The 25,070-nt window shown below is 31.3% G+C and overlaps 3 protein-coding genes across 3 annotated transcripts; 1 reads left to right on the forward strand and 2 right to left on the reverse strand.

The window, feature by feature from the left end:
* Positions 1-17,054: 17,054 nt before the first annotated feature.
* Positions 17,055-19,308, reverse strand: LOC119602139. Its single transcript, XM_037953497.1, has 4 exons — positions 19,014-19,308; positions 17,984-18,951; positions 17,746-17,917; positions 17,055-17,688 (listed from the first exon to the last, which is right to left on the reverse strand). The coding sequence occupies exons 1-4, from the start codon at positions 19,167-19,169 to the stop codon at positions 17,572-17,574; spliced, it is 1,413 nt and encodes a 470-aa protein (XP_037809425.1). The 5' UTR covers positions 19,170-19,308; the 3' UTR covers positions 17,055-17,571.
* Positions 19,309-19,510: 202 nt separating this feature from the next.
* Positions 19,511-21,809, forward strand: LOC119602120 (elongator complex protein 3). The gene is made up of 6 exons (XM_037953473.1): positions 19,511-19,752; positions 19,807-20,048; positions 20,108-20,755; positions 20,815-21,032; positions 21,093-21,456; positions 21,513-21,809. The coding sequence occupies exons 1-6, from the start codon at positions 19,731-19,733 to the stop codon at positions 21,669-21,671; spliced, it is 1,653 nt and encodes a 550-aa protein (XP_037809401.1). The 5' UTR covers positions 19,511-19,730; the 3' UTR covers positions 21,672-21,809.
* Positions 21,686-24,123, reverse strand: LOC119602121 (solute carrier family 17 member 9). Its single transcript, XM_037953474.1, has 5 exons — positions 23,630-24,123; positions 23,401-23,572; positions 22,945-23,160; positions 22,274-22,883; positions 21,686-22,207 (listed from the first exon to the last, which is right to left on the reverse strand). Exons 1-5 carry the CDS (start codon positions 23,701-23,703, stop codon positions 21,960-21,962), a joined length of 1,320 nt encoding a protein of 439 aa, XP_037809402.1. The 5' UTR covers positions 23,704-24,123; the 3' UTR covers positions 21,686-21,959.
* Positions 24,124-25,070: the final 947 nt, after the last annotated feature.

Below are 25,070 nucleotides of genomic sequence, written 5' to 3' on the forward strand. Positions count from 1 at the left end.
GCTGTTGCGCAGTGGTTGGTGTTTAATTGGATTAGTCTCATTTGTTGCTTTCGCTTAGTGCCCTTCTAAACACAGGACATCTGTAGCTTCCTGCAACATGCCGAATATCCTCTGCTCCCCGCGATTTGCATAGTGGGCAGTTTGGTTCAGCTTTGCAATCTTTAGCAAAGTGGCCATCTGTTCCACATTTCCTACATGCTTGGACCTATCGCTTGTCGCCTTACAATATTTTGAAATGTGGCCATATTCTAGACATCTAAAACATTTTGTCACATGTGATGACTTTCTAAGTCGACATACAGACCATCCAATTTTGATCTTTCCAATTTCAAGTGCTTTACGAGCTGCTTCCACTGGTAGGCTTATCTTGGCTATTTGGGTTCCCATTGGCGTTTTTCGTAGCGATTTTATTATATTCTTGTCTAGACTTGGTAGGTTTAGTTCCCGAGCTAAAGCTTCACAAATCTCGGACTCGATTGTAATATCATCCAAATCTTTACACTCAATAATAGTTTCCTCCTTTAGTGTTTTCACTGTAACATTTCCATTCAATGATGATACGACTTTATCTCTAAATCTTTCGTCTACATTACTATTTGTTGTTTTAAGTTCCAAAAGAAGGTCCCCTTTTTTGCGTCCTTCTTATTTTCTTCACCTCCTCTCCTAGAGTTTTAAGTTCCGGATCAGCTTTAATTTTTCGTAAGATATCAGCATACGAGATCTCTCCTTTGGTAGATATAATCATTACATCTGGTTTAGGTCTTTTAAATTTTCTCTTTTTTGTTTACTTGACCAAATTCCACTTGTTGTTCTGAGGAAGTTCTGCCTGAGTCGATATAGTGTCACTAGTTTCGATTTCCTCTTGTACCACATCAGGTTGGTTTTTCTTCTTCGGTGACCTTTTTTGCCTCTTTGGAGCCGTGCTTTTAGGGGTTTCCTCATCTATTTCCCTGTCACGTTTGGCATCTTTTTTAGCGGGCGTTTGTTGGGGTGCCTGAGTCTCCATTCCACTTTTGTTGTTTTCAGCCACCTCTTTCGTCCTTTCATTGCGCAGTTCGTTGTATGTTCGTCTTATTGCCTAACTTGATCCTTTATGGCGTTGTGGATGTTGTTTCGCCCTTAAAGAACTTCATAAGGTCAACTATCAGTACTCCCAGCTTTGTAAAGGTATCTTTCTGGTCTTTTTCACTCTTTTGCTGGTTCACCGTTGTTTGATTCATGGCGTTTGGACCGTTGCTGGTTCAACCGTTGACGTTTGGATTTGCTTCCTGTTGCCTGTGCCAATTCCATCCGGTGGAGTCCTTTTTGTGACCGAGCTTCGAGCAAATGGGTTTGCTGTAGGTGCATCTGCAGCTTCGGACGAAACCACTCAAAGTGTTATAATTTTCCACATTTTCTCCGTTGTTATTGTTGTTGTTGTTGATGTAGCTGTAGCTGGATATCGACGACCGGGGGCCTGCTTTCTCACCCCCTCTGCCGCCGGCACTGAGTTATTAACTCCCTGCACCGTAACTTTACTTTCATATTTTAACTTTGCATTGTGGCTTTTCTGTCGGGGTTCCTACCCCTAGCGTTTTATACCTAACCGCCAGGTAAGGCAACAGCCGATTCTAACATGAATGAAGACGCTGACCAGGGAGCTGCCCACTATGGAACAAACGCTTCTGGATTTGGCAAATTGGGTTGACTGGGAAACCGCGGAGTCGTCAATCTCCTAATGAACCTCTCTCATGAAATTTAGTTTCTAGTTCCAAGAGGAGAGAAAAGCAAAAAGAACAGGGAAGAGCGAAAAAGGAGCAAAAAGGACGCGGAGAGAAACGAGGCAAGGAGGACCGCAAAGGGCGCGGGAGGGGGGGAGCGGAGGAGAAGAGGGAAGCCAAAACGAGAAGAACAAAGAAGGGGAAAAAAGGGAGAAGCGCAGGGAGGGGGGGGCGAGCGAGCAGCAGCGAGCGAGCGAGCGAGCGAGCGAGGAGCGAGCGAGCGAGCGAGCGAGCGAGCGAGCGAGCGAGCGAGCGAGCGAGCGAGAGAGCGAGCGAGCGAGCGAGCGAGCGAGCGAGCGAGCGAGCGAGCGAGCGAGCGAGCGAGCGAGCGAGCGAGCGAGCGAGCGAGCGAGCGAGCGAGCGAGCGAGCGAGCGAGCGAGCGAGCGAGCGAGCGAGCGAGCGAGCGAGCGAGCGAGCGAGCGAGCGAGCGATCTATCTATCGATCGATCTATCTATCTATCTATCTATCTATCTATATCTATCTATCTATCTATCTATCTATCTATCTATCGATCTATCTATCTATCTATCTATCATCTATCTATCTATCTATCTATCTATCTATCTATCTATCTATCTATCTATCTATCTATCTATCTATCTATATGTCTATAATACTTTTATTATCGTAATACCGTGATTGTAGGTTGCACCTAGGTTTGGGCTCTCAATATGAATCTGTCATTCATTAACATAACTCTTTCATATATACAGATAACAATGCTACACAATGGGTACAATTTAAGATCATTACTGGTACTAGAGCCCTGCATGAGTAACTCTATTTGCTACACACAATGAGTGACTCATTGTTTTTGCACTCAACTCATTGTTTGTTTAGAATAGTATTTACAAAGTTTTGTTATACTCAAACCTTGTGAGTACTATCAAGTGAATGTGCAACTACATTCAAATCGAGTGAGTAAACAATTTGTTTATGTTAAAACAATACAAAATAGATTATTTGAATCGAATGAATCGATTCAAACTTTTTCTTGAATAAATGGTGAAAAATGTTAATGCTGTTAAAACTAGTTCCCGTGGCCGCAATTCACAGAAAATTTGGTAGTCTAGAGTACAATTGATGACAACATAATATTATGCTCGAATATTCGAAATTAAGTTCGAAAATTCGAAGTTATGTTCAAAAAATTTTTTATGCTTAAATTAAGTTCGAAAATTCGAAATAATAATCGAAGAATCTGTTAATTTGCCGAACTTATTTTTTTTTTTTTTTTTTTTGCTTTCACTCGATTCACTAACTGTATAGTACTTGACTTGAATCACACAAACACTCTCATAACATTTATCGTTTGAACTGAGTATTGTCTAACACTCCTTATTTTCAAATATACTATTCATTTCATTCATAAAACAATGAGCGAGTCAAACACAGTGTTTGAAAAACATCAAATGTTTTAATTTATTATTTAAGTCACTCATGCAAGGCTCTAACTGGTACTAAAACTTTTCAATTTGTAAAGTGATTAAATATAAAATAAAAACGAGTTCAAATATGTTCCTAAAATTCTCAAAAGTAACAACAGAAATTTTACAAATTTAGTATTATTTTCGCACCACACTGTTGAATAATGTTGCTTTTATGTCTACTACTATAGAAGCATTATTAAATTTGAATATTTTTCCCATAAACCGTTTAAAACAACACACAATAAAAGTTATTTTATATGGATAATTTTTTACTTTAAATACATATTTAAACATTATTTTATATTAAGTATTAATATTAATAAGAATTTAATTGTTTAATTCCCAAGTGGGAAATTGAAAGTAATTTGCAAATTTAAATTCCATTTAATATGTACTTGTTGTTAGCAATTGGTTTTTGTGGTTTTGTATAGAAAGAAAAATAACAACAAAAATTAACATAATTTTTTCTATATTTGGTAATTGTATGTACATAGTAGAAATATCTTTTAAACAACTAGGGGCCTAAGGGAATACTCCAACAAAAATGCCTAAATTTAAATACAATTACAACTAAAAATGTCTGGGTTGTGGAACAAAAACTTAATTTTTCTTTAATTATTAAAAAACATATTTATCTGAGAAAAATATGCAGATTATTTTTTACAATTTAACTCAAATAAAATGGTTACATATGAGATAGAAAATTTTAATTTTTAAAACCAGTACTAATCTTTTCTTTTTTTTTAGAATTGAAGTATTGCACAACATTTCGGTTCTTTATCTATTATCTAGTATATGATCTAGTTCATTTGCTATTCTATGGTTTATATCCATTCCACTAACATAATTATTTAGTCATATTCCCTTGAAAAGGCAGATTTGTTCTATCTGTGGTTTAAGCTATTAATTAAATATATATAAATAATTCTTTACAACCCGCACAGCGTATGAGTAATAAATAATATTTGAAAACATTTTCCTATAAATTTTGATTACTCATACGCCCGGTAAACATTTCAACACAGACAAATTGCACTTTAATGGATAAAGATCAGTATAACTCTATTTTTCAGCACAAGTATTTTTTCCATTCTTATTTTAATTTATGTATTTAAATTAATTTTATTCAAATTTCTTTCACACATTCTCTGATGGCAGTACTAGTTATTGTTGTTTTGTTACTGGGCTAATTAGTTTGTTTTTTTGTTAACAATTTTTGTTATAATTTTTTTTCTGTTCTATAATTGAATTAATTTATTATAAAATACATTTAAACATATTGTACGATATTTTTTCTGGCTGCTGCAATATTTCAATTGTACATTAATATTTTATGTTAATTAAGAATAATTATTCATGTATCAGTTTAAATGGATTCTGTTTTTTTCTTTGTTTCCACTGGTTGCTGCTTGATATTTATTTGTTTTTATTATTGTTGTTTAAACACAAATCAATAGTTAATGAAAATATAAAGAAAAACAAATTTAAATAACTACACTCATGTATAAATATTAACAAATGGCTATTTAACATTATGTTTCATTAACAACTTTATTGAATTCATGAGATTGTAATGAAAACAAGGTTGTTTCACTTTAAATATCAGGATTTGGGAAATATTTAAATGAAAAGTCTAGTCATAGTCTAGTCATAGTCTAGTCATAGTCTAGTCATAGTCTAGTCATAGTCTAGTCATAGTTAGTCATAGTCTAGTCATAGTCTAGTCCTAGTCTAGTCATAGTCTAGTCATAGTCTAGTCATAGTCTAGTCTAGTCTAGTCATAGTCTAGTCATAGTCTAGTCATAGTTCTAGTCATAGTCTAGTCATAGTCTAGTCTCATAGTCTAGTCATAGTCTAGTCATAGTCTAGTCATAGTCTAGTCATAGTCTAGTCATAGTCTAGTCATAGTCTAGTCATAGTCTAGTCATAGTCTAGTCATAGTCTAGTCATAGTCTAGTCATAGTCTAGTCATAGTCTAGTCATAGTCTAGTCATAGTCTAGTCATAGTCTAGTCATAGTCTAGTCATAGTCTAGTCATAGTCTAGTCATAGTCTAGTCATAGTCTAGTCATAGTCTAGTCATAGTCTAGTCATAGTCTAGTCATAGTCTAGTCATAGTCTAGTCATAGTCTAGTCATAGTCTAGTCATAGTCTAGTCATAGTCTAGTCATAGTCTAGTCATAGTCTAGTCATAGTCTAGTCATAGTCTAGTCATAGTCTAGTCATAGTCTAGTCATAGTCTAGTCATAGTCTAGTCATAGTCTAGTCATAGTCTAGTCATAGTCTAGTCATAGTCTAGTCATAGTCTAGTCATAGTCTAGTCATAGTCTAGTCATAGTCTAGTCATAGTCTAGTCATAGTCTAGTCATAGTCTAGTCATAGTCTAGTCATAGTCTAGTCATAGTCTAGTCATAGTCTAGTCATAGTCTAGTCATAGTCTAGTCATAGTCTAGTCATAGTCTAGTCATAGTCTAGTCATAGTCTAGTCATAGTCTAGTCATAGTCTAGTCATAGTCTAGTCATAGTCTAGTCATAGTCTAGTCATAGTCTAGTCATAGTCTAGTCATAGTTTAGTCATAGTCTAGTCATAGTCTAGTCATAGTCTAGTCATAGTCTAGTCATAGTCTAGTCATAGTCTAGTCATAGTCTAGTCATAGTCTAGTCATAGTCTAGTCATAGTCTAGTCATAGTCTAGTCATAGTCTAGTCATAGTCTAGTCATAGTCTAGTCATAGTCTAGTCATAGTCTAGTCATAGTCTAGTCATAGTCTAGTCATAGTCTAGTCATAGTCTAGTCATAGTCTAGTCATAGTCTAGTCATAGTCTAGTCATAGTCTAGTCATAGTCTAGTCATAGTCTAGTTTATAGTCTAGTTTATAGTCTAGTCTACAGTCTATAGTCTAGTCTATAGTCTAGTCTATTGTCTAGTCTATTGTCTAGTCTATAGTCTAGTCTATAGTCTAGTCTATTGTCTAGTCTATTGTCTAGTCTATAGTCTAGTCTATAGTCTAGTCTATAGTCTAGTTTATAGTCAAGTCTATAGTCTAGTCTATAGTCTGGTCTATAGTCTAGTCTATAGTCTGGTCTATAGTCTAGTCTATAGTCTAGTCCATAGTCTAGTCTATAGTCTAGTCTATAGTCTAGTCTATTGGCTAGTCTATAGTCTAGTCTATAGTCTAGTCTATTAGTATTTTTATTTTTTTAATATTCAGTAATGAACTTGTAAAGCTAAAATGAAAGAAAGAACTTTTTGGTACTTCTTCAAGCCACAAACTTAAAATTAGGTGGAAAAGTTCATAAAAGGGTACTGTTTGGTGCTCTTTAATTGGTACTTTTTATCACCTAAAATACATCTATAAACGGGGATTTAATAGTGTTTTTTTAATCTCATAATCTTATTTTTGTGACTTCTATAATAATGAAGTTAATTGGTACTTTTTTCATTAGACCTTCTGGTCTTTTATGTTCACTTAATTGAACTTTTAACATTTTACTATAATTAAAAGTTTAGAGAACAAAATTAAAAATAAAATAAAACCCTACAATTTTTGCTATTTTTTAATAACAGATATAAATGCCAAGGAAACTATTTAAGTCACGAATGCCAATATTTTTTAATTACACATTTGTAAATCCACAATTTCCTCTTTAACACCCATTATTAAGTGTAAAGTATAAAAATTCAGAAAATCCTACATATTGTCAACATTTTTGTTTTTTTTTTTCAATAACAACCAAATAAACAGCAATATAAACATGACATTTAAATCATATTTAATTTATATTTCTGTATATGTGTGTATATGTTTACACAATAATATATTTTTTAATTTAATTAATGAAAAAAATATTTAAATATGCAAATTATTAATGCAGTGTATATGTATAAGTGAAATAATTAAACAACAAAATTATTACCAACATAAACACAATGAAAATTGTATGAATTTACATATAAATATGTATGCATAGTGTGTAACTGTTTAATTAAAGCGAGGTTATATAAATTTAAATCAAATATTAAAATAATACAATATATATTTTCAAATTAGTCAAACTTTTTATATTTGCCACAACTAATAATCCTATATATGTATAAAATATATTGAGGATTAATTTAGTACAATATTTTAAAAATACATTTAAAATTATATACAATATTTTATATAAATTAAAGAGATAGCAGTAATCGTTTACATTTTATATATTTTTATATAATTTTTATACCCACCATCAAAAAAGATGGGGGGTATATTGTTTTTGTCATTTCGTTTGTAACATATCGAAATATTCGTCTAAGACCTATAAAAGTATACATATTCTGGGTCCTTATTAGATTTTAAGACAATCTAGCCATGTCCGTTCGCCTGTTTGTCTGTCCGTATTGAAAATGGGCAATATTGGTCAACGATTTCGCCTAGCTCCCATATAAGGTCCCCTTCAGAAAATGACTTTAAAGCTCATAACTGGCTAAAGAAAGCATATATAGCGGTGAAATTCGGCACAAACATGTTTTATAAGAACCTTAATCTCTTTGTAAAATTTTATAAGGATCGGCCCATAAATAACCCTACCCGCCATATAAGGTCTCCTTCAGAAAATTATTTTAACGCTCATAACTATCTAGAGGAAGCATATATATAGCGGTGAAACTCGTCATAAACATGTTTTATAGAAACCTAAATCGCTTTGTAAAATTTTATAAGGATCCGCCTATAAATGACCCTACCCGCCATATAAGGTCCCCTTCAGAAAATGACTTTAACGCTCATAACTGGCTAAAGGAAGCATATATGGCGGTGAAATTCGGCATAAACATGTTTTATAAAAACCGGTCCATAATTGACCCTACCCGCCATATAAGGGCCTTTTCTGAAAATAACTTTAACCCTCATAACTGTATAAAAGAAGCATCTATAGTAGTGAAATTCTGCAAAAAGTTGTTTTATAGGAACCTAAATCTCTTTGTAAAATTGTATAAGGATCGGCCCATAATTGACCCTACCCGCAATATAAGGTCCCCTTCAGAAAATTACTTTAAAGCTCATATCTGGATTTTATGAGGATCGGTACATAATTGACCCTAGCCCCCATATAAGGTACCCTTCAGAAAATGACTTTTACTCTCAGTACTGCCTTAAAAGTACGGATACAGCGTTAACACTTGACGCAAATATGTTTCATACAAGGCAAAATCTCTCTACCAAATTTTTTGAAGACCCGTTCATAATTGACCCTAAACTCCACATAAGGTCCCCTTTAGAAAATTACTTTAACGCTATACTGGCTTAAAAAACTAGTATAGCGATGAAATTCGACATTCATAAATAAGTTTTTTACACGACAAAATCTATCTGCCAAATTTTATGAGGGTCGGTTTATAATTGACCGTACCCCCATATAAAGTCCCCTTAAAAAAATTACGTAAACGATAACTGTCTTAAAATACAAGTACAGCGAAGAAATTCGAGATAACTAAGATTATTACAAGCCAAAATTTCTCTATCAAATTTTATGAAGATCGGTTCATAATTGATCAGAAAATTACTTTAACGCTCACAACTTGCTTAATAATAGCAGTGTAGTGGTGAAATTAATCATAAACAAGTTTCATAGCAACAAAAATATCTCTAAAGGAACTATTCCAAAAATCACTGTCTATACTAATTTCTGATAGTAAAATCCAGTACATATCAAATAAATGAGAAGACCTTCCAAAATTTACTTTAATTTTACGGCACAAAATTTGATGATGGGTATAGAAGATTCGGCATGGCCGAATATAACACTCTTACTTGTTAAATATTAGTTTTATAATTTCTTTATTTTAGAAATATTATATATCGAGACACTTTATTCAAAAAGTGCGAACTCATCTTATTTATTTAAAGTGGGCTTAAACCAGGCATGGCAAATTCAGCACCTTAGCACCTTTTTTATCAATACTTTTTCGAAATACGCTACCAAAACGACATTTCCGACACTTTCTCTAATTTATATACTTTTGTTATGTCCACATAGTTGTCAGTAGACCAGTCTATAGTCTAGTCTATAGTCTAGTCTATAGTCTAGTCTATAGTCTAGTCTATAGTCTAGTCTATAGTCTAGTCTATAGTCTAGTCTATAGTCTAGTCTATAGTCTAGTCTATAGTCTAGTCTATAGTCTATAGTCTAGTCTATAGTCTAGTCTATAGTCTAGTCTATAGTCTAGTCTATAGTCTAGTCTATAGTCTAGTCTATAGTCTAGTCTATAGTCTAGTCTATAGTCTAGTCTATAGTCTAGTCTATAGTCTAGTCTATAGTCTAGTCTATAGTCTAGTCTATAGTCTAGTCTATAGTCTAGTCTATAGTCTAGTCTATAGTCTAGTCTATAGTCTAGTCTATAGTCTAGTCTATAGTCTAGTCTATAGTCTAGTCTATAGTCTAGTCTATAGTCTAGTCTATAGTCTAGTCTATAGTCTAGTCTATAGTCTAGTCTATAGTCTAGTCTATAGTCTAGTCTATAGTCTAGTCTATAGTCTAGTCTATAGTCTAGTCTATAGTCTAGTCTATAGTCTAGTCTATAGTCTAGTCTATAGTCTAGTCTATAGTCTAGTCTATAGTCTAGTCTATAGTCTAGTCTATAGTCTAGTCTATAGTCTAGTCTATAGTCTAGTCTATAGTCTAGTCTATAGTCTAGTCTATAGTCTAGTCTATAGTCTAGTCTATAGTCTAGTCTATAATCTAGTCTATAGTCTAGTCTATAGTCTAGTCTATAGTCTAGTCTATAGTCTAGTCTATAGTCTAGTCTATAGTCTAGTCTATAGTCTAGTCTATAGTCTAGTCTATAGTCTAGTCTATAGTCTAGTCTATAGTCTAGTCTATAGTCTAGTCTATAGTCTAGTCTATAGTCTAGTCTAGTCTAGTCTATAGTCTAGTCTAGTCTAGTCTATAGTCTAGTCTATAGTCTAGTCTAAAATCAAATCTTTTGAAAGCATGTCCCATGAAGTTAAATTGTATGAAAACACTTAAAAAATTTGTAACATTTCATAAAATATTTTAATCACATTATGACCCTAAAAGAACAATTCTAAATTAAAAATTTAAAACCACATTGTATTGGAAACAAAAATTTTATTACCCACATAATAAAATAAAATAAATAAATAATAAAATTCTGAAAATTTAAGAAAAAAGACGACGACTTTATTTTTGTTTTTTGAGAAATTTTTACAGCAATAAAACATAAAAATTTTCTGTTTTTTATAACCGAAATCAATAAAACATATAATATTTGAATAGTTACTACAATAAACCACAAACATTTATTTAAAGGAAATTTACTACTAAATTAAGAACACAAAAATAAACAGACAATGAAAACACATATTTATTATTATTATTTTCTAAAACAACATGATTTGAATAATTTATCAAAAAAAATTAAAACGGAAACGAAAGAAAAAACAATTTAATACGATTTGCTAAGTCTTCACTCTATAGCACTTCTATGTAAATTAACCATGATAAAAATCTTCATTTCATTTCGCATTTTATTATTAAAATCGATTTTATATTCAAGCTCGTTTTTTGTTCATAAATTTATATATTTTTTCTTATTTTTATATATTTTGCCATAACATTATTATAATAAATACAAAAAAATATATAAAGAAAAAAACGGTAACAAAAAAGGGAAACTACTTTGAATAATGAAACATGTAGAAATATTGTAGTCAAATGCAACAAATGAACAAAAATTTCAATAATACTTGGAATAAGAATAAATTCTAACACCTACACATTTGGCGAAATACCCGATAGTTTTAAGAGGCTAGAATGTATCCTTTTTTCCAACTGTTTAATTAATTAGTAGACTCGACTTTAAAAATTTTAAACTTAATTGATACTCATGTACTTACTACCTGTATGCAGAGAGGAAGACAATCGTAACTGTAGTGTTCTCAAGTAATCTTGAGAAAAGTCAGTTTAAGCAATATTTTACAGCGCTTTAGTAAGTAGTTACATAATACACCAAAAGTAACCTATAGCAATGTCAATTGTCCATTTGTAATGGAAGTAAATGATTATAATTTTCTTTACAGAATCATTAGTAAAGAATAAGTAAAATCTTTACTTAAGGACATCCACAGTGAACTACAGGAATATACGAACAGTTAACAAGTGAAGTTGTATGCGTAAGTGTTGAAGAGTTTTATGTTGAATTAGAGAAAGAGAGCAGTTTATAGGTGACCTATTCCTTTAACTTCAACATATTCTGTATGGTTGAATGATAATCTACCACACTTAGTGGTAGCATACAGTGGCACAGTGGAACAAGTAAGAGTTCTATCAACATACTCAAGGTTTTTTAAAAAAATATAAAAATTAGCAAAACAATAACACCATTCACCTTCATATATTACATGTTGTACCCACGACAGTTGCATCTTCGGAAACGATCCGAGTCTTACTCGGCCAACGATTGTCAACTCAGCAACAGTTGTATCAATGGAAAGTTTGAGTTTCTATAAAAACTTTTTCCACCAGGAATGTACTATCGGCCACAGACGAACTGTTACAACAACAACATGTAGTTCTTGCTTTGTTTAGTTTTTATAAACAATCAAACTAAATACAAGAACAACATATAAGGGTATCAAAAGCCTCCAAAAATCGACCAAAGCTTTTATACTAAAAATTCGTCGAAGTTTTCTATTGAAAATTGTTTGAACACAATTGGGAACTTGAGGATAATGTTTTAACGGAAAACTCGTTGAAAGTTTTCTTATTAAAAATTCGTCGAAGTTTGTAGAAAACATTTCAATGCCAAACTTGTCGAAAAATATTGTAGAAGAAACTTTCTTAAAAACTCTTCGATTAAAAAGTTTACTTAAAAATTTGTTGCAGCCAAAAGTTTCTATATTGAGATTTCGACGAAAATGTTTTTATAGAAAACTTACAACTAAAAAACTTATAAAACTAAAATTCAACAAATTTTTTTTTTTTTGTAAAAAGTTTTCGAAAATTTATCTGTTAAAAATTTGGCAAAGTTTTAAAAAAACTAGTCGAAAACATTTTGAACTTGTCGAAAAATATTCTACAAAAAACTTCCATAAAACAATTAGAACAAAACTTGAGTTTCTATAAAAACTCGTCGAAAGTTGAGATAAAAGTTTTTATAATAATATAATTTTTCTATCGAAAAATCTTTGCAAATAATTGAGAACTCGACGAAAATGTTTTAAGGGAAAACTTCCATAAAGAAAACTAATTAAATAAAATATTCACCAAAAATTTGCAAAAAGTCGTCGAAAATTTATGTGTTAAAAATTTGTCATAGTTTTCAAAAAAATACTAATCGAAAACATTTCAATACAGAACTTGTGGAAAAATTTTATACAAAAAAATTCAGTAAAAATTCATTGATTAAAAAATCCATTTAACAATATTCTCTTAAAATTCGTCGAAAGTTTCTCTATCAAAAATTCTTTTTTTTTTTTTGCACAAAGTCGTTGAAAATTTATGTGTTAAAAATTTTTAAAAGTTTTCAAAAAAACTCGTAAATATGTATTTAAATTTCGAACTTGTCAAAAAAATCTCCGATTAAAAAATTCACATAATATTCTCTTAAAACTCGTCGAAAGTTTCTCTATTAAAAATTCTTCGAAGCCAAAAGTTTCTATATTGAATACTCGACGAAAATGTTTTAATGGAAAACTTCCCTAAAACACTCATCAAACAAAAAATTCAACAATTCTTTTTTTTTGCAAAAAGTCGTCGAAAATTTATCTGTTAAAAAATTTGGCAAAGTTTTCAAGAAAAACGTCAAAAACATTTCAACGCCAAACTTTTCGAAAAATATTCTACAAAAAACTTCCGTAAAACCTCTTCAATTAAAAAATTCACTTTATAATATTTTCTTATAATTCGTTTAAAGTTTTTCTAACAAATATTCGAAAATTTCAAAAAATTTCTATACAAAACTTGTCGAAAAATATTCTATAAAAACGTACTATGAATTGTTTTTATTTCTTTTTGTTAAACGCACAACATAGATTTTGTTATCTTGAAAAATTATTAATTTTTTCTTAATCCTTAATCCCCACTGTATCTTGTTGCGATACAGGAGCAAGAGAAAAACTACAAAAACAACAACAAAAGCAAACAAAACAAAGTCCTTGTTAAAAATAAGAACAATGTTTTTAAATTTCCATAAGCATTGTATGTGTGTTTGTTTTTGGGAGTAAAGCAACAGCAACAACAATAATATAAAACGACCATAAAAACAAACTCTCAAAAAAGAGGTAAGTTCTGCTTTTTTCCTTAAGCGAAAGGAAAAACTTTTAGCCGAAGCTTATTATAAAAGTTTATATACAAACAAATGGAGATTTTATAAAACCAACAAAAAAAGAGAGTGTTAAATTAAAATGAGAGAGCAAAAGTATAAAACATACCTTTAGCCAGTAATCGAGTTAAATTGAAGTAAAAGTATGAGATGAACAGCAGCAGCAGCAGCAAAAACAACAATAATGCAAAAAGAAAACTGTTGAATAAATTATGTTGAAATGTTAAGGTTACAGTTACAGTTGTTTTAAATTTAATTTAAGTTTTCACTAATTTTCTTTAACCATTATAGGGAAAAACAAAAAAGCACACACACACAGAGATATTAAACAATTTTTAAATTTTATAAGGTTTTTTTTATTTTATTTCTAACTTTTTAAAAATTTATAATTTTTATCAATATTATTTTTAATTTAATTTAAATTTTAATTATGGAAATTTATTCTGTAAAACCCGTATTTCCTTTAGACGTTTGATATTTGACACAGACACATGCTCACTTGCACTCTACACGTATAGACTTGCACCTCTCTACATAAACATAAACATTTGCACGCAAAAATCACAAATCGAGGTGAATTATTTAAAGCTTTAGATTTCACCTTTGCCTTTTCTTACTTGCTTGCTTCTTTTTTTTCTTTCTATGCTATGTGTGTATTAAAACTTCATTAGAAAAGTATTAACATGATTTTTATTTTAATTTACCTACAACTATATTTTAATGTAATTTTAAATACTTTTTTCAACTCTAAATTTTTTTTATTATTTATGGGCTTTTATTTTGATTTAATTTTATCTTATTTATAAAAATATAAATTATATGTAATTTTTTGTGTATGTTTAAATTTTTTTCTTTGCTTTTTTTTTTGTTAAATTAAACACTTTTTTCTCTATTCACTTTTAAAACATTTCGTTTGTTGGGAAACTACTCACACGGCGACGTTATTTTGTGTAATTTCAAATTCGTACTGATATGCTGTTTGTATTTTCCACAATATCTACCTGTGTGCAGGCCAGTTTTTCATTGTGTGGTGTGGTAACTTGCTTTCTGGTTTTCCAGGAGAGAGAGTTTTTCTTTTGCACACATTAGTGTGTTGAACACATTTTTTCCCCGAGCAGCTGTTTGCTGGGGAGAGTATGAGAGAAAAGTAATAATATTTGTAAAAGCTTTGGGAGAGAGAAAGCTTGGTTAAGCTTTTTTAGCAGCAGGTGTTTATGCATAAAAATACAGTAATTTGTCTTTAAATGAGTATACGTGTTATTTAATTTAATCTGAATTAATGTTACTCATACGCCTCTATGGTAAAAGAACAAAAGATATTTCTTCAGTATTGAAAATATGTAATTATTTTTGCTTCTTCGGAAGTCATTAAACATCATATCACAGAAGGTAATAAAAAATACTTGGCGCTATTTTTGAAGTAATAATAAATTTTATTCTTTTAAAAGTACTTCGTTTTATTTTTGCTGGGATATATTAAATTAATATGTAAGGATATCAGGATAAAATCTGACATGAGTATGTTTTTTGTATTGATAAATTATTCTGTGAATTTAGTTAGTTAGTAGTAGTTAGTAGTTAGTTAGTTAGTTAGTTAGTTAGTTAGTTAGTTAGTTAGTTAGTTAGTTAGTTAGTTAGTTAGTTAGTTAGTTAGTTAGTTAGTTAGTAGTTAGTTAGTTAGTTAGTTAGTTAGTTAGTTAGTTAGTTAGTTAGTTAGTTAGTTAGTTAGTTAGTTAGTTAGTTAGTTAGTTAGTTAGTTAGTTAGTTAGTTAGTTAGTTAGTTAGTTAGTTAGTAGTTAGTTTAGTTAGTTAGTTAGTTAGTTAGTTAGTTAGTTAGTTAGTTAGTTAGTTAGTTAGTTAGTTAGTTAGTAGTTAGTTAGTTAGTTAGTAGTTAGTTAGTAGTTAGTAGTTAGTTAGTTAGTTAGTTAGTTAGTTAGTTAGTTAGTTAGTTAGTTAGTTAGTTAGTTAGTTAGTTAGTTAGTTAGTTAGTTAGTTAGTTAGTTAGTTAGTTAGTAGTTAGTTAGTTAGTTAGTTTAGTTAGTAGTTAGTTAGTTAGTTAGTTAGTTAGTTAGTTAGTTAGTTAGTTAGTAGTTAGTTAGTTAGTTAGTTAGTTAGTTAGTTAGTTAGTTAGTTAGTTAGTTAGTTAGTTAGTTAGTTAGTTAGTTAGTTAGTTAGTTAGTTAGTTAGTTAGTTAGTTAGTTAGTTAGTTAGTTAGTAGTTAGTTAGTTAGTTAGTTAGTTAGTTAGTTAGTTAGTTAGTTAGTTAGTTAGTTAGTTAGTTAGTTAGTTAGTTAGTTAGTTAGTTAGTTAGTTAGTTAGTTAGTTAGTTAGTTAGTTAGTTAGTTAGTTAGTTAGTTAGTTAGTTAGTTAGTTAGTTAGTTAGTTAGTTAGTTAGTTAGTTAGTTAGTTAGTTAGTTAGTTAGTTAGTTAGTTAGTTAGTTAGTTAGTTAGTTAGTTAGTTAGTTAGTTAGTTAGTTAGTTAGTTAGTTAGTTAGTTAGTTAGTTAGTTAGTTAGTTAGTTAGTTAGTTAGTTAGTTAGTTAGTTAGTTAGTTAGTTAGTTAGTTAGTAGTTAGTTAGTTAGTTAGTTAGTTAGTTAGTTAGTTAGTTAGTTAGTAGTAGTTAGTTAGTTAGTTAGTTAGTTAGTTAGTTAGTTAGTTAGTTAGTTAGTTAGTTAGTTAGTAGTTAGTTAGTTAGTTAGTTAGTTAGTTAGTTAGTAGTAGTTAGTTAGTTAGTTAGTAGTTAGTTAGTTAGTTAGTTAGTTAGTTAGTTAGTTAGTTAGTTAGTTAGTTAGTTAGTTAGTTAGTTAGTTAGTTAGTTAGTTAGTTAGTTAGTTAGTTAGTTAGTTAGTTAGTTAGTTAGTTAGTTAGTTAGTTAGTTAGTAGTTAGTTAGTTAGTTAGTTAGTTAGTTAGTTAGTTAGTTAGTTAGTTAGTTAGTTAGTTAGTTAGTTAGTTAGTAGTTAGTTAGTTAGTTAGTTAGTTAGTTAGTTAGTAGTTAGTTAGTTAGTTAGTTAGTTAGTTAGTTAGTTAGTAGTTAGTTAGTTAGTTAGTTAGTTAGTTAGTTAGTAGTTAGTAGTAGTTAGTTAGTTAGTTAGTTAGTTAGTTAGTTAGTTAGTTAGTTAGTTAGTTAGTTAGTTAGTTAGTAGTTAGTTAGTTAGTTAGTTAGTAGTTAGTTAGTTAGTTAGTTAGTTAGTTAGTTAGTTAGTTAGTTAGTTAGTTAGTTAGTTAGTTAGTTAGTTAGTTAGTTAGTTAGTCTTGTCGAAACTTTTCCTTGAATCAACGATTATATTACTATAGGTGATTCGTAGTCATCTCTGCTTTGTTTCTGTGTCCTCGAGAGCTAGTCGAAAACTTTGTTTCGATGAAAAAAGTCATTTGTTGTTGAAACTCTTCGAAAATATTTCTACAAATGCTATTCTTCAAATTAATCCTTTTTTGAAAAAAACTTATTAATGAACTTTACCTTCCAATTAAAAAAAGTTAAAAACTTACTGCTTTTCGAAATCAAATCAAAAGAAATCATACAGAACAAAATATTTCTATATTTTAATAAGTATTATTCAATATATTTGAGATATTGTTGTGTTATTGTGCAAAAATGTTGAAGAATTTTAGTTTTTTTTTTTTTTTTCATTTAATACTAATTTTATGTAAATGTTTATAATATGATTGTTATATTCGAAAAGATGAAGAAAAGGAAATATTATATTGGAAAAATTTAAAAGAAATAATTAATATTCCAAAATGAAATAAATGGCACAGCTTAAAATTAAGAGAGTGAAAAAAAGAAAAACTTAACATATACAAAATTTAAACGTATAAGATATATAATACATACTAAAATAATAGTAACTTATGTTTTATAAAAAAGTTTTACTTTTCATTTAAATGAAAAACTAAAAAAGGAATCGTTTTCGTTTTCAAAATTTAAAAAATAAAAACTTTTAAAAAGCTTAGGGAATATAAAACAATGCAATAGTAAAAATAACAAAAAAGACAATTCAAAATGTATGTCAAATAAATTTTGTATAAAGTGTTTAAGAAACCTATTTTGGAATTAACGTGGTGGTATTAATTCAAACATAGCAAATTTCCAAGTCCAAGATCTAGCCAATGACTCAAAGCGAGGGCGATTGTGTTCATACATATAGCCTAAATCGGGTTCCATGCAAACCTTTAAAACAGATAAAAAGTAATTTTGTTGTAATTATCCATCTCATTTAAAATATACCTCTGTATAGGGATCAGTTAATAAACTTTGTACAGACAATAAAACCTTGGAGACATTTAAAGCCAATGACCAATTATGTTGGAATATATCAATACCCACGTCACCATGCCGTGAAACATTTGGATGTAAGATTTTTGTTAAAAAACGCACTGTGGGCGGTATCATGGGATATCTATGGAAAGATTAAAAAAAATTGTAATATGCATTTTGTTTTTTTTTTTTTTTAATTGACATTTACCTTTCGGGAAAGAATATATATAAGAAAAATTTACCACCTTCATAAGGACTACCAGGTGGTCCCAGAATACTGGCCTGCCAGTATGTATTCTGCTTATCCAGCGGTATAGCCTCTATGCCCTCCGTGGCATAACTATTCAACAGACGAAAATCATTACGTAAAAAATTTGCACGTATGGCATTTTGACGACCGCGTGGTGGACTTTTTAAGGCCATTTGCAACAGGCACGAACGACAAAAGCAAGAAGACATCAATGAACCATAGAGTTTCATCCAATCGTGTACCTCGACCAAACTTTGAAAGAGTGGCCAACGTTCTTTGAAATATTTGCGCCACATTTGCTGGGAAGTATTTTGAGCAATAATATTTTGCCATTGTTTGCATACCTCACTGGACTTCCACATGGACATATCATCCAAATAGGAAAATATTATAACCATAATCTCCACCGGTAATGATAATATGTTGTTTGGTCTAACCGCCTGCGTGGCAGAGCCTGTAGCCATTTCCGAGGCATTGGCATGTGCTTCACTCAATAGTTCCATCAATTGCGGCAAGGAACGTGGTGCCGAGGGTCTGGGGCGCTCCAAGGGCAAAACCGGTGGTAATGCTCTTTCAGCATTATCATTTTCCATATTAACTCCCACCTCGACAACTGGTACTTCAATCATATCGTTGTCCACCTCTAATTCTACATCATCTACCACATCTTCTACATCCTCATCGTTGTCGTCTCTATCTTCCTCCACTTCATCAACCTCATCTTCCGGCTCATCATCGTCATCATTTTCTTCGGTTTTATCTTTAAACGGTGGCTCATCATTGCCGGAATCTTCATCATCGGATATAGTAGTTTCCAGCTCTTCGGCCGGTTCAGTATTGTATAAGAAGGCATGACAGGTGCCGCACAAAGGCTCACCGAAATTGGGCCCATAGTAACCATTACAAACCCAACAGGTGCTGCTATTCTAAAAGTGGATAATAAATCATTTTTTATCACATTTGGCCATTGTTTTTTCTGTATATTTACCGGGAAATTAAAATTTTCATCTGTCTGTTGTAATTGCGTCTTGTCTGGTTCCTCTTCTAATTCAGAATCTTTTAGGCCATCATCATCGTCATCACTTGTATCCATGGTTTCATTATTATTTTGTTGCAATTGCTTTTCTGACATGCAAGATGCCATTTTTATGAGTTTCACAAACGATTTGAAAGTTTTATATTAGTTTATTTTAATCAGTTTACAGTTTTTTTCAATAAAAATCGAATGTCAACAATTTTCTGCAGTTTTCGTTTTTATTTTTTCCCTTTTTTTTTTTTTTTTGTTTATATGTCATCAGCTGTTCAAGTGTCAAAACAGGGTGTCTCACAAATATTAAAGTTTACTATTGAAAAAAACGTGCTGCCATATTAAGCCAATGGAAAAATATTTTCTTTTAAATAATTTCTATAGAGTTATAAAAAATAACAGAAATTTTTAAAGAAACATGGAGTAGTTATGCAAATATTATTGCTAATATTAAGATAATATTATATAGAATTCATAAATAATTCTTAGACCAATATACCAACTATCTGGCAAATCAATCCGTTATGTTGACAGTTTAAGGATATCAGTTCCCAAAGCATAGACAAAACAAAACAAATATTTTTTTTTCCATTTTTCACACGTGTATTTCACAATTAAAGAGAATTTAATTAAAAAAAATACATTAAAAACAACTAAAAGTTCGTATTTTTATAAAAAATGAAACAGAAAAAGAAACTTGGTATGTTATACTAAATATATTTTCCAAAATTACTTTATAACTTGATTTTTCTAGCTGTCGGTTTAAGCCGGGAGGAGCGACAGGTCATTGTTATTGGTGAAATCATACAAGAACTTTTGCAGGCCCATGAAGAAAAGAAAGATGTAAATCTTAATCGTATGAAATCCAGAATATCCTCCAAATATGGTTTAGAAAGTTCACCCCGGTTGGTGGATATTATTGCGGCAGTGCCGCAGGATGCAAAGAAGATACTGTTACCAAAATTAAGAGCCAAGCCCATTAGGACAGCTAGTGGTGTAAGTTACACAAAGACTGTTTAAATATTTATTTACAACGCGAATTTTTTCCTCAACAGATTGCTGTAGTGGCTGTAATGTGCAAACCGCATCGTTGTCCCCACATTAATATGACTGGTAATATATGCGTCTATTGTCCTGGTGGTCCAGATAGTGATTTTGAATACTCAACACAATCTTATACGGGCTATGAACCCACATCTATGCGTGCTATAAGAGCCCGCTATAATCCATTTCTTCAGACGCGCCATCGTGTGGAGCAACTCAAACAATTGGGCCATTCGGTGGATAAGGTAGAGTTTATTGTCATGGGTGGTACTTTTATGTGTTTGCCCGAAGAATATCGTGACTATTTTATACGAAATCTACATGATGCTCTCTCTGGCCATACCAGTGCCAATGTGGCCGAAGCTGTACGCTATTCGGAAAAATCACGCACCAAATGTATTGGCATTACCATCGAAACTAGACCGGATTATTGTTTAAAACGTCATATATCCGATATGTTATCTTACGGTTGCACCCGTTTGGAAATTGGCGTACAATCAGTGTATGAAGATGTGGCCAGAGATACGAATCGCGGACATACCGTAAAAGCAGTTTGTGAAAGTTTCCATCTGGGCAAAGATGCTGGCTACAAAATTGTCACACACATGATGCCTGATCTACCGAATGTTGATTTCGAAAGAGACATTGAACAATTTATAGTGAGAAATTATACACAACTAAAAATTTGATTTTATATTCAACATATTTTTTTTTTTAGGAATACTTTGAAAATCCAGCTTTTCGTTCGGATGGTTTGAAAATTTATCCTACTTTGGTTATACGTGGCACCGGTTTGTATGAATTATGGAAAACTGGCCGCTACAAGTCATATCCTCCTTCCATGTTAGTGGATTTAGTAGCCAAAATATTAGCATTGGTGCCACCATGGACTCGTGTATATCGCGTACAACGTGATATACCCATGCCGCTGGTCAGGTATGTTTGGTTTTTACTTTAATTAAATATTAAAAGTCCTTAATATTCTCTTTTTTATAGTTCTGGTGTAGAACATGGCAATTTGCGTGAATTAGCTTTGGCTCGTATGAAAGATTTGGGCACCGAATGTCGCGATGTACGCACCCGTGAAGTGGGTATCCAGGAAATACATAATAAAGTACGTCCTTATGAAATTGAATTGATACGTCGTGATTATGTTGCCAATGGTGGCTGGGAAACTTTCCTCTCATATGAAGATCCCGCCCAAGACATTTTGGTGGGTCTCTTACGTTTGCGCAAATGTTCGCCGGAAACATTTAGACCCGAACTTAAAGAAGGTCAATGTTCGATTGTCAGAGAATTACATGTATATGGCTCAGTAGTACCGGTTAATGCTCGCGATCCCACTAAATTTCAACATCAAGTATGTACACAACCTCATCTTTCCCAACATTTTTAATATAAACCTAAATGTTACAGGGTTTTGGCATGTTGCTTATGGAAGAAGCTGAAAGAATTGCTAGAGAAGAACATGGTAGCACAAAATTGGCGGTTATTTCTGGTGTAGGCACTAGAAATTATTATCGTAAAATGGGTTACGAATTAGATGGTCCTTATATGTCCAAGAAAATTGTGTAAACATCTGAGAAGTGCATTGATTTATAGTTATTTTTATTACATTATTTTAACTAAAAGGTGATTTCCTTTTTTTCGTTTCATTTTTTAATTACTACTTATGAAGTAAAATTAAAATTAATACAATATTATAAATTATGATATCGAGAGCTTTAAATTAAAGGAAAAAAGACGCAGTAGAAGAATTCATATAGAGAACACTTAGTTAAAATGACAAACCTAATAATATTATAAATATTATACACATATTGTGCTGTATTACAAACAAAAGTTCAGACTAAAATAAAATCATCACACTATAGCCTCTGCTGAACCAAAGACCACAAATATAATCCAGCCTACGAGATTAATACCGGCCGCAGCGCTAAATACCATAGGCCAACTTTGGGTTACTTCCAATATATGGCCAGCCAAGTAAACTCCTAAAAATCCTGGTATGGCGCCCACGGTATTCATTAAACCGAAAACACTGCCAGAATGCGAAGGTGCCAAATCCTGAGGGTTAACTGTCACGGCATTATTATGAAAACCAGTGCCACCTAAAATTATAAAAAGGCACGTAAAATGAAATTAAATGAAACAATAGATAACAAATTAAATCCTACCTATAATTATAGTCATACATATAAGAGCTGTATGAAAATCATTGGTTCGGCTCATTATGAATAAGGCTAAATTTTGTGCTAAAAAGCAGCAACTTTGTATAACCTTGCGCACAGACGACGTAGACCATTCTCTGGCCAACAATCTACCAGTTAGATATTTGGCAAAGAATGTACTGGGCGGTAGTGCCAACCAAGGTATCATATTTACCACCCAGCCTTTGGCGTGTGGAAAACCATCATGAAAATAGGTGGGCAACCAAGACAACAATACAAAAAAACAATTCATTTCACAAGCATGTGTTAGAACACAAGCCCAAAAGGATAATTTACTAAAATATTTTAACCACGGCACTGTGTCAACACTCGATTTATTCACACACAAACGCGAAGGCAAAGACACATTTATAATACGATTACGTTCCCCGGACATGGCATAATAGCGTAATATCAATGCCCAGGCGATGCCCATAAAACCAATGACACGAAAAACATACGACCAACCAAAATAGTCCAGCACAAATGAGCCCAAGATGCCAGTCAATAGAGTACCCATGGCCGAACCCGAAGTTAAAAGACCAAAGAAACTTGTGCGTTCATTTGAGCAGAGATTCTGAAATGTTTAATAACTATTGTATTAGAACACGATAGAATTATCACCTTCAATTACTTACTTGACTTGTTAAACTAATCATACTAGGAAAGTGAACTCCTTGAAAGGCTCCATTAATTATTCTTATGGTAACAATAAATGGAATGGCATAATTTTTTACATTTGGTGCCCACCAAATAATATTTGGCATCAGGAATGTTATGATCGACCAGCCAATCGCTGCAAATAATATAACTCTTTGGCCACCAAAGCGATCACTAAAATAACCACCAACAACCTAAAAAGAAAGAAGAATTACAAATTTGTTAATAATAAATTTTGTAAATCTCATCATTACGATATCCTGCAAGCATATTCAAATGCGCATCCAATTAAACTTAATTTTGTCCAATGAATTTATGTACTAATCCATAACAAGTAGAACAATATTTGGGTCGAAAAATAATATTTAAGTTTTAAGTCCAAAACTTTAAAAAGTCATCATTTAAAAATTATTGCTCTTAAAATTATTACTCACTTGCGTTAATGTATAGCCCCAGAAAAATGAGCTCAACACTGTACCGGAGTCTGTTTTACTCCATTTCATTTCGGCAGCCACCGCTGGCACCAATAAAGGCATCGTTGTGCGTGTTGAATACAACATGCAAGTACCGGTGATTAATGTAATAAACCATACTCTCTTTTCGTGCCTTAAAACAATAATAATATAATATAAACAATAATAGAACAATTAATATAGTACATACCGGCTCCATACAGATTGATTATCGACTAATTCATTTCTTAACAAAGAATACTTTAATTTTTCATCCATACTCATATTTATGTTTGTGATAGTGAAGTGTTGCAGTCGTTCTTTAAAAGATTACGCTAACTGGAATCCTAATTTTTTAAAAACAGATACTCTCGGAGACACGTCGTCAGCTTAATGAATTGAACATCTTTATATTCTGAGAAACTCCTGCATTAGAATTTAGTTTTAACGACACACAAGTTATCAAAATACTAAAAATTCCACAATATTTATGTTTTAATAGACACTAAATTATATTTAAAAGAAATTATGCTGAACTACTTCACTTATTTTTTAATTAAAAACTCCAAATTTAAAAATGAAAATTTTTTCTAATGAACTGCCACGATTTGTTTGTGTAAATTGTTGTTTTTATTCCTCTTTGTACGCAATTTTCTTTGACCAGCTGTGTGTACAGCTGTTTTTGTTTGGTTTGCAATTTCTGACATTTGAACTGGTGTAGCCACGGCCACCGGTTTTTTACAGTTTTTCATGTAATCATTTCCCATAGGCTGTTCTTTTGACATTTAGCTACGCCGATTCAACTTAAAGCCGACTAAGCCTTGCCGCCGAAAACATTAAAAACCGACGAAAAAATTTTCAACTAGGCGGCTTTTCCATTCCGTTAAGAAGCCGCTCGTTAAAATTTCGCATGCGTAAAACTCTGATCAACGCGCAATGTATATTAGGATAGCCCCAAAATAATATTTAGTTCATTCTCAATATTTTTGTCCTGACGTAAATATTTGATGTCCGAATCCAGGATAAAAAATAGGTTTTGCTATATCTATCTATCTATCTATCTATATGTATATATATATATATATATATATATATATATATATATATATATATATATATATATATATATATATATATATATATATATATATATATATATATATATATATATATATATATATATATTAGAGGTGTCCAAAAAATATGGATTTTGCTCAGATTGGTCTTAGTGTCTAAAACTTACTGATGTTACATTTTAGTCAAATCGGATATCGATTACCCGTGCCGGAAATCGAAAGTGTAAAATTGTGTAAAAAATAGGACTTTTTCAATTTCTTCGAAAATTTTCCATTGGCATTATATATTCTTAACATTTCGAACAAATCTTATCATCTAGATAATTATCTCTCCAACAAGGTATAAAATATTAATATCAAGCGACAAATAACAAAGTTAAATTCAAAAAGTATTTTTATTTCAAAATTTATGAGAAATTATGACATATGTTTGTCACAAAATAAAGGCGAAATGTAGTTAAAAACTCATAACATTATTTCGAGAATTCAAGATAATTTTATAAAATTAGACACATACTCTTCTCGTGACCCAAAGACGTAGCCTACAAAGCTTTTGTGCTTTAAAAAAATCGAAAA

This window comes from Lucilia sericata, unplaced genomic scaffold (assembly GCF_015586225.1).
Source record: "Lucilia sericata isolate MDLA Ls3-8-SP2 unplaced genomic scaffold, ASM1558622v1 Contig000209F_arrow, whole genome shotgun sequence".
In the NCBI taxonomy this organism is placed as follows: domain Eukaryota; kingdom Metazoa; phylum Arthropoda; class Insecta; order Diptera; family Calliphoridae; genus Lucilia; species Lucilia sericata.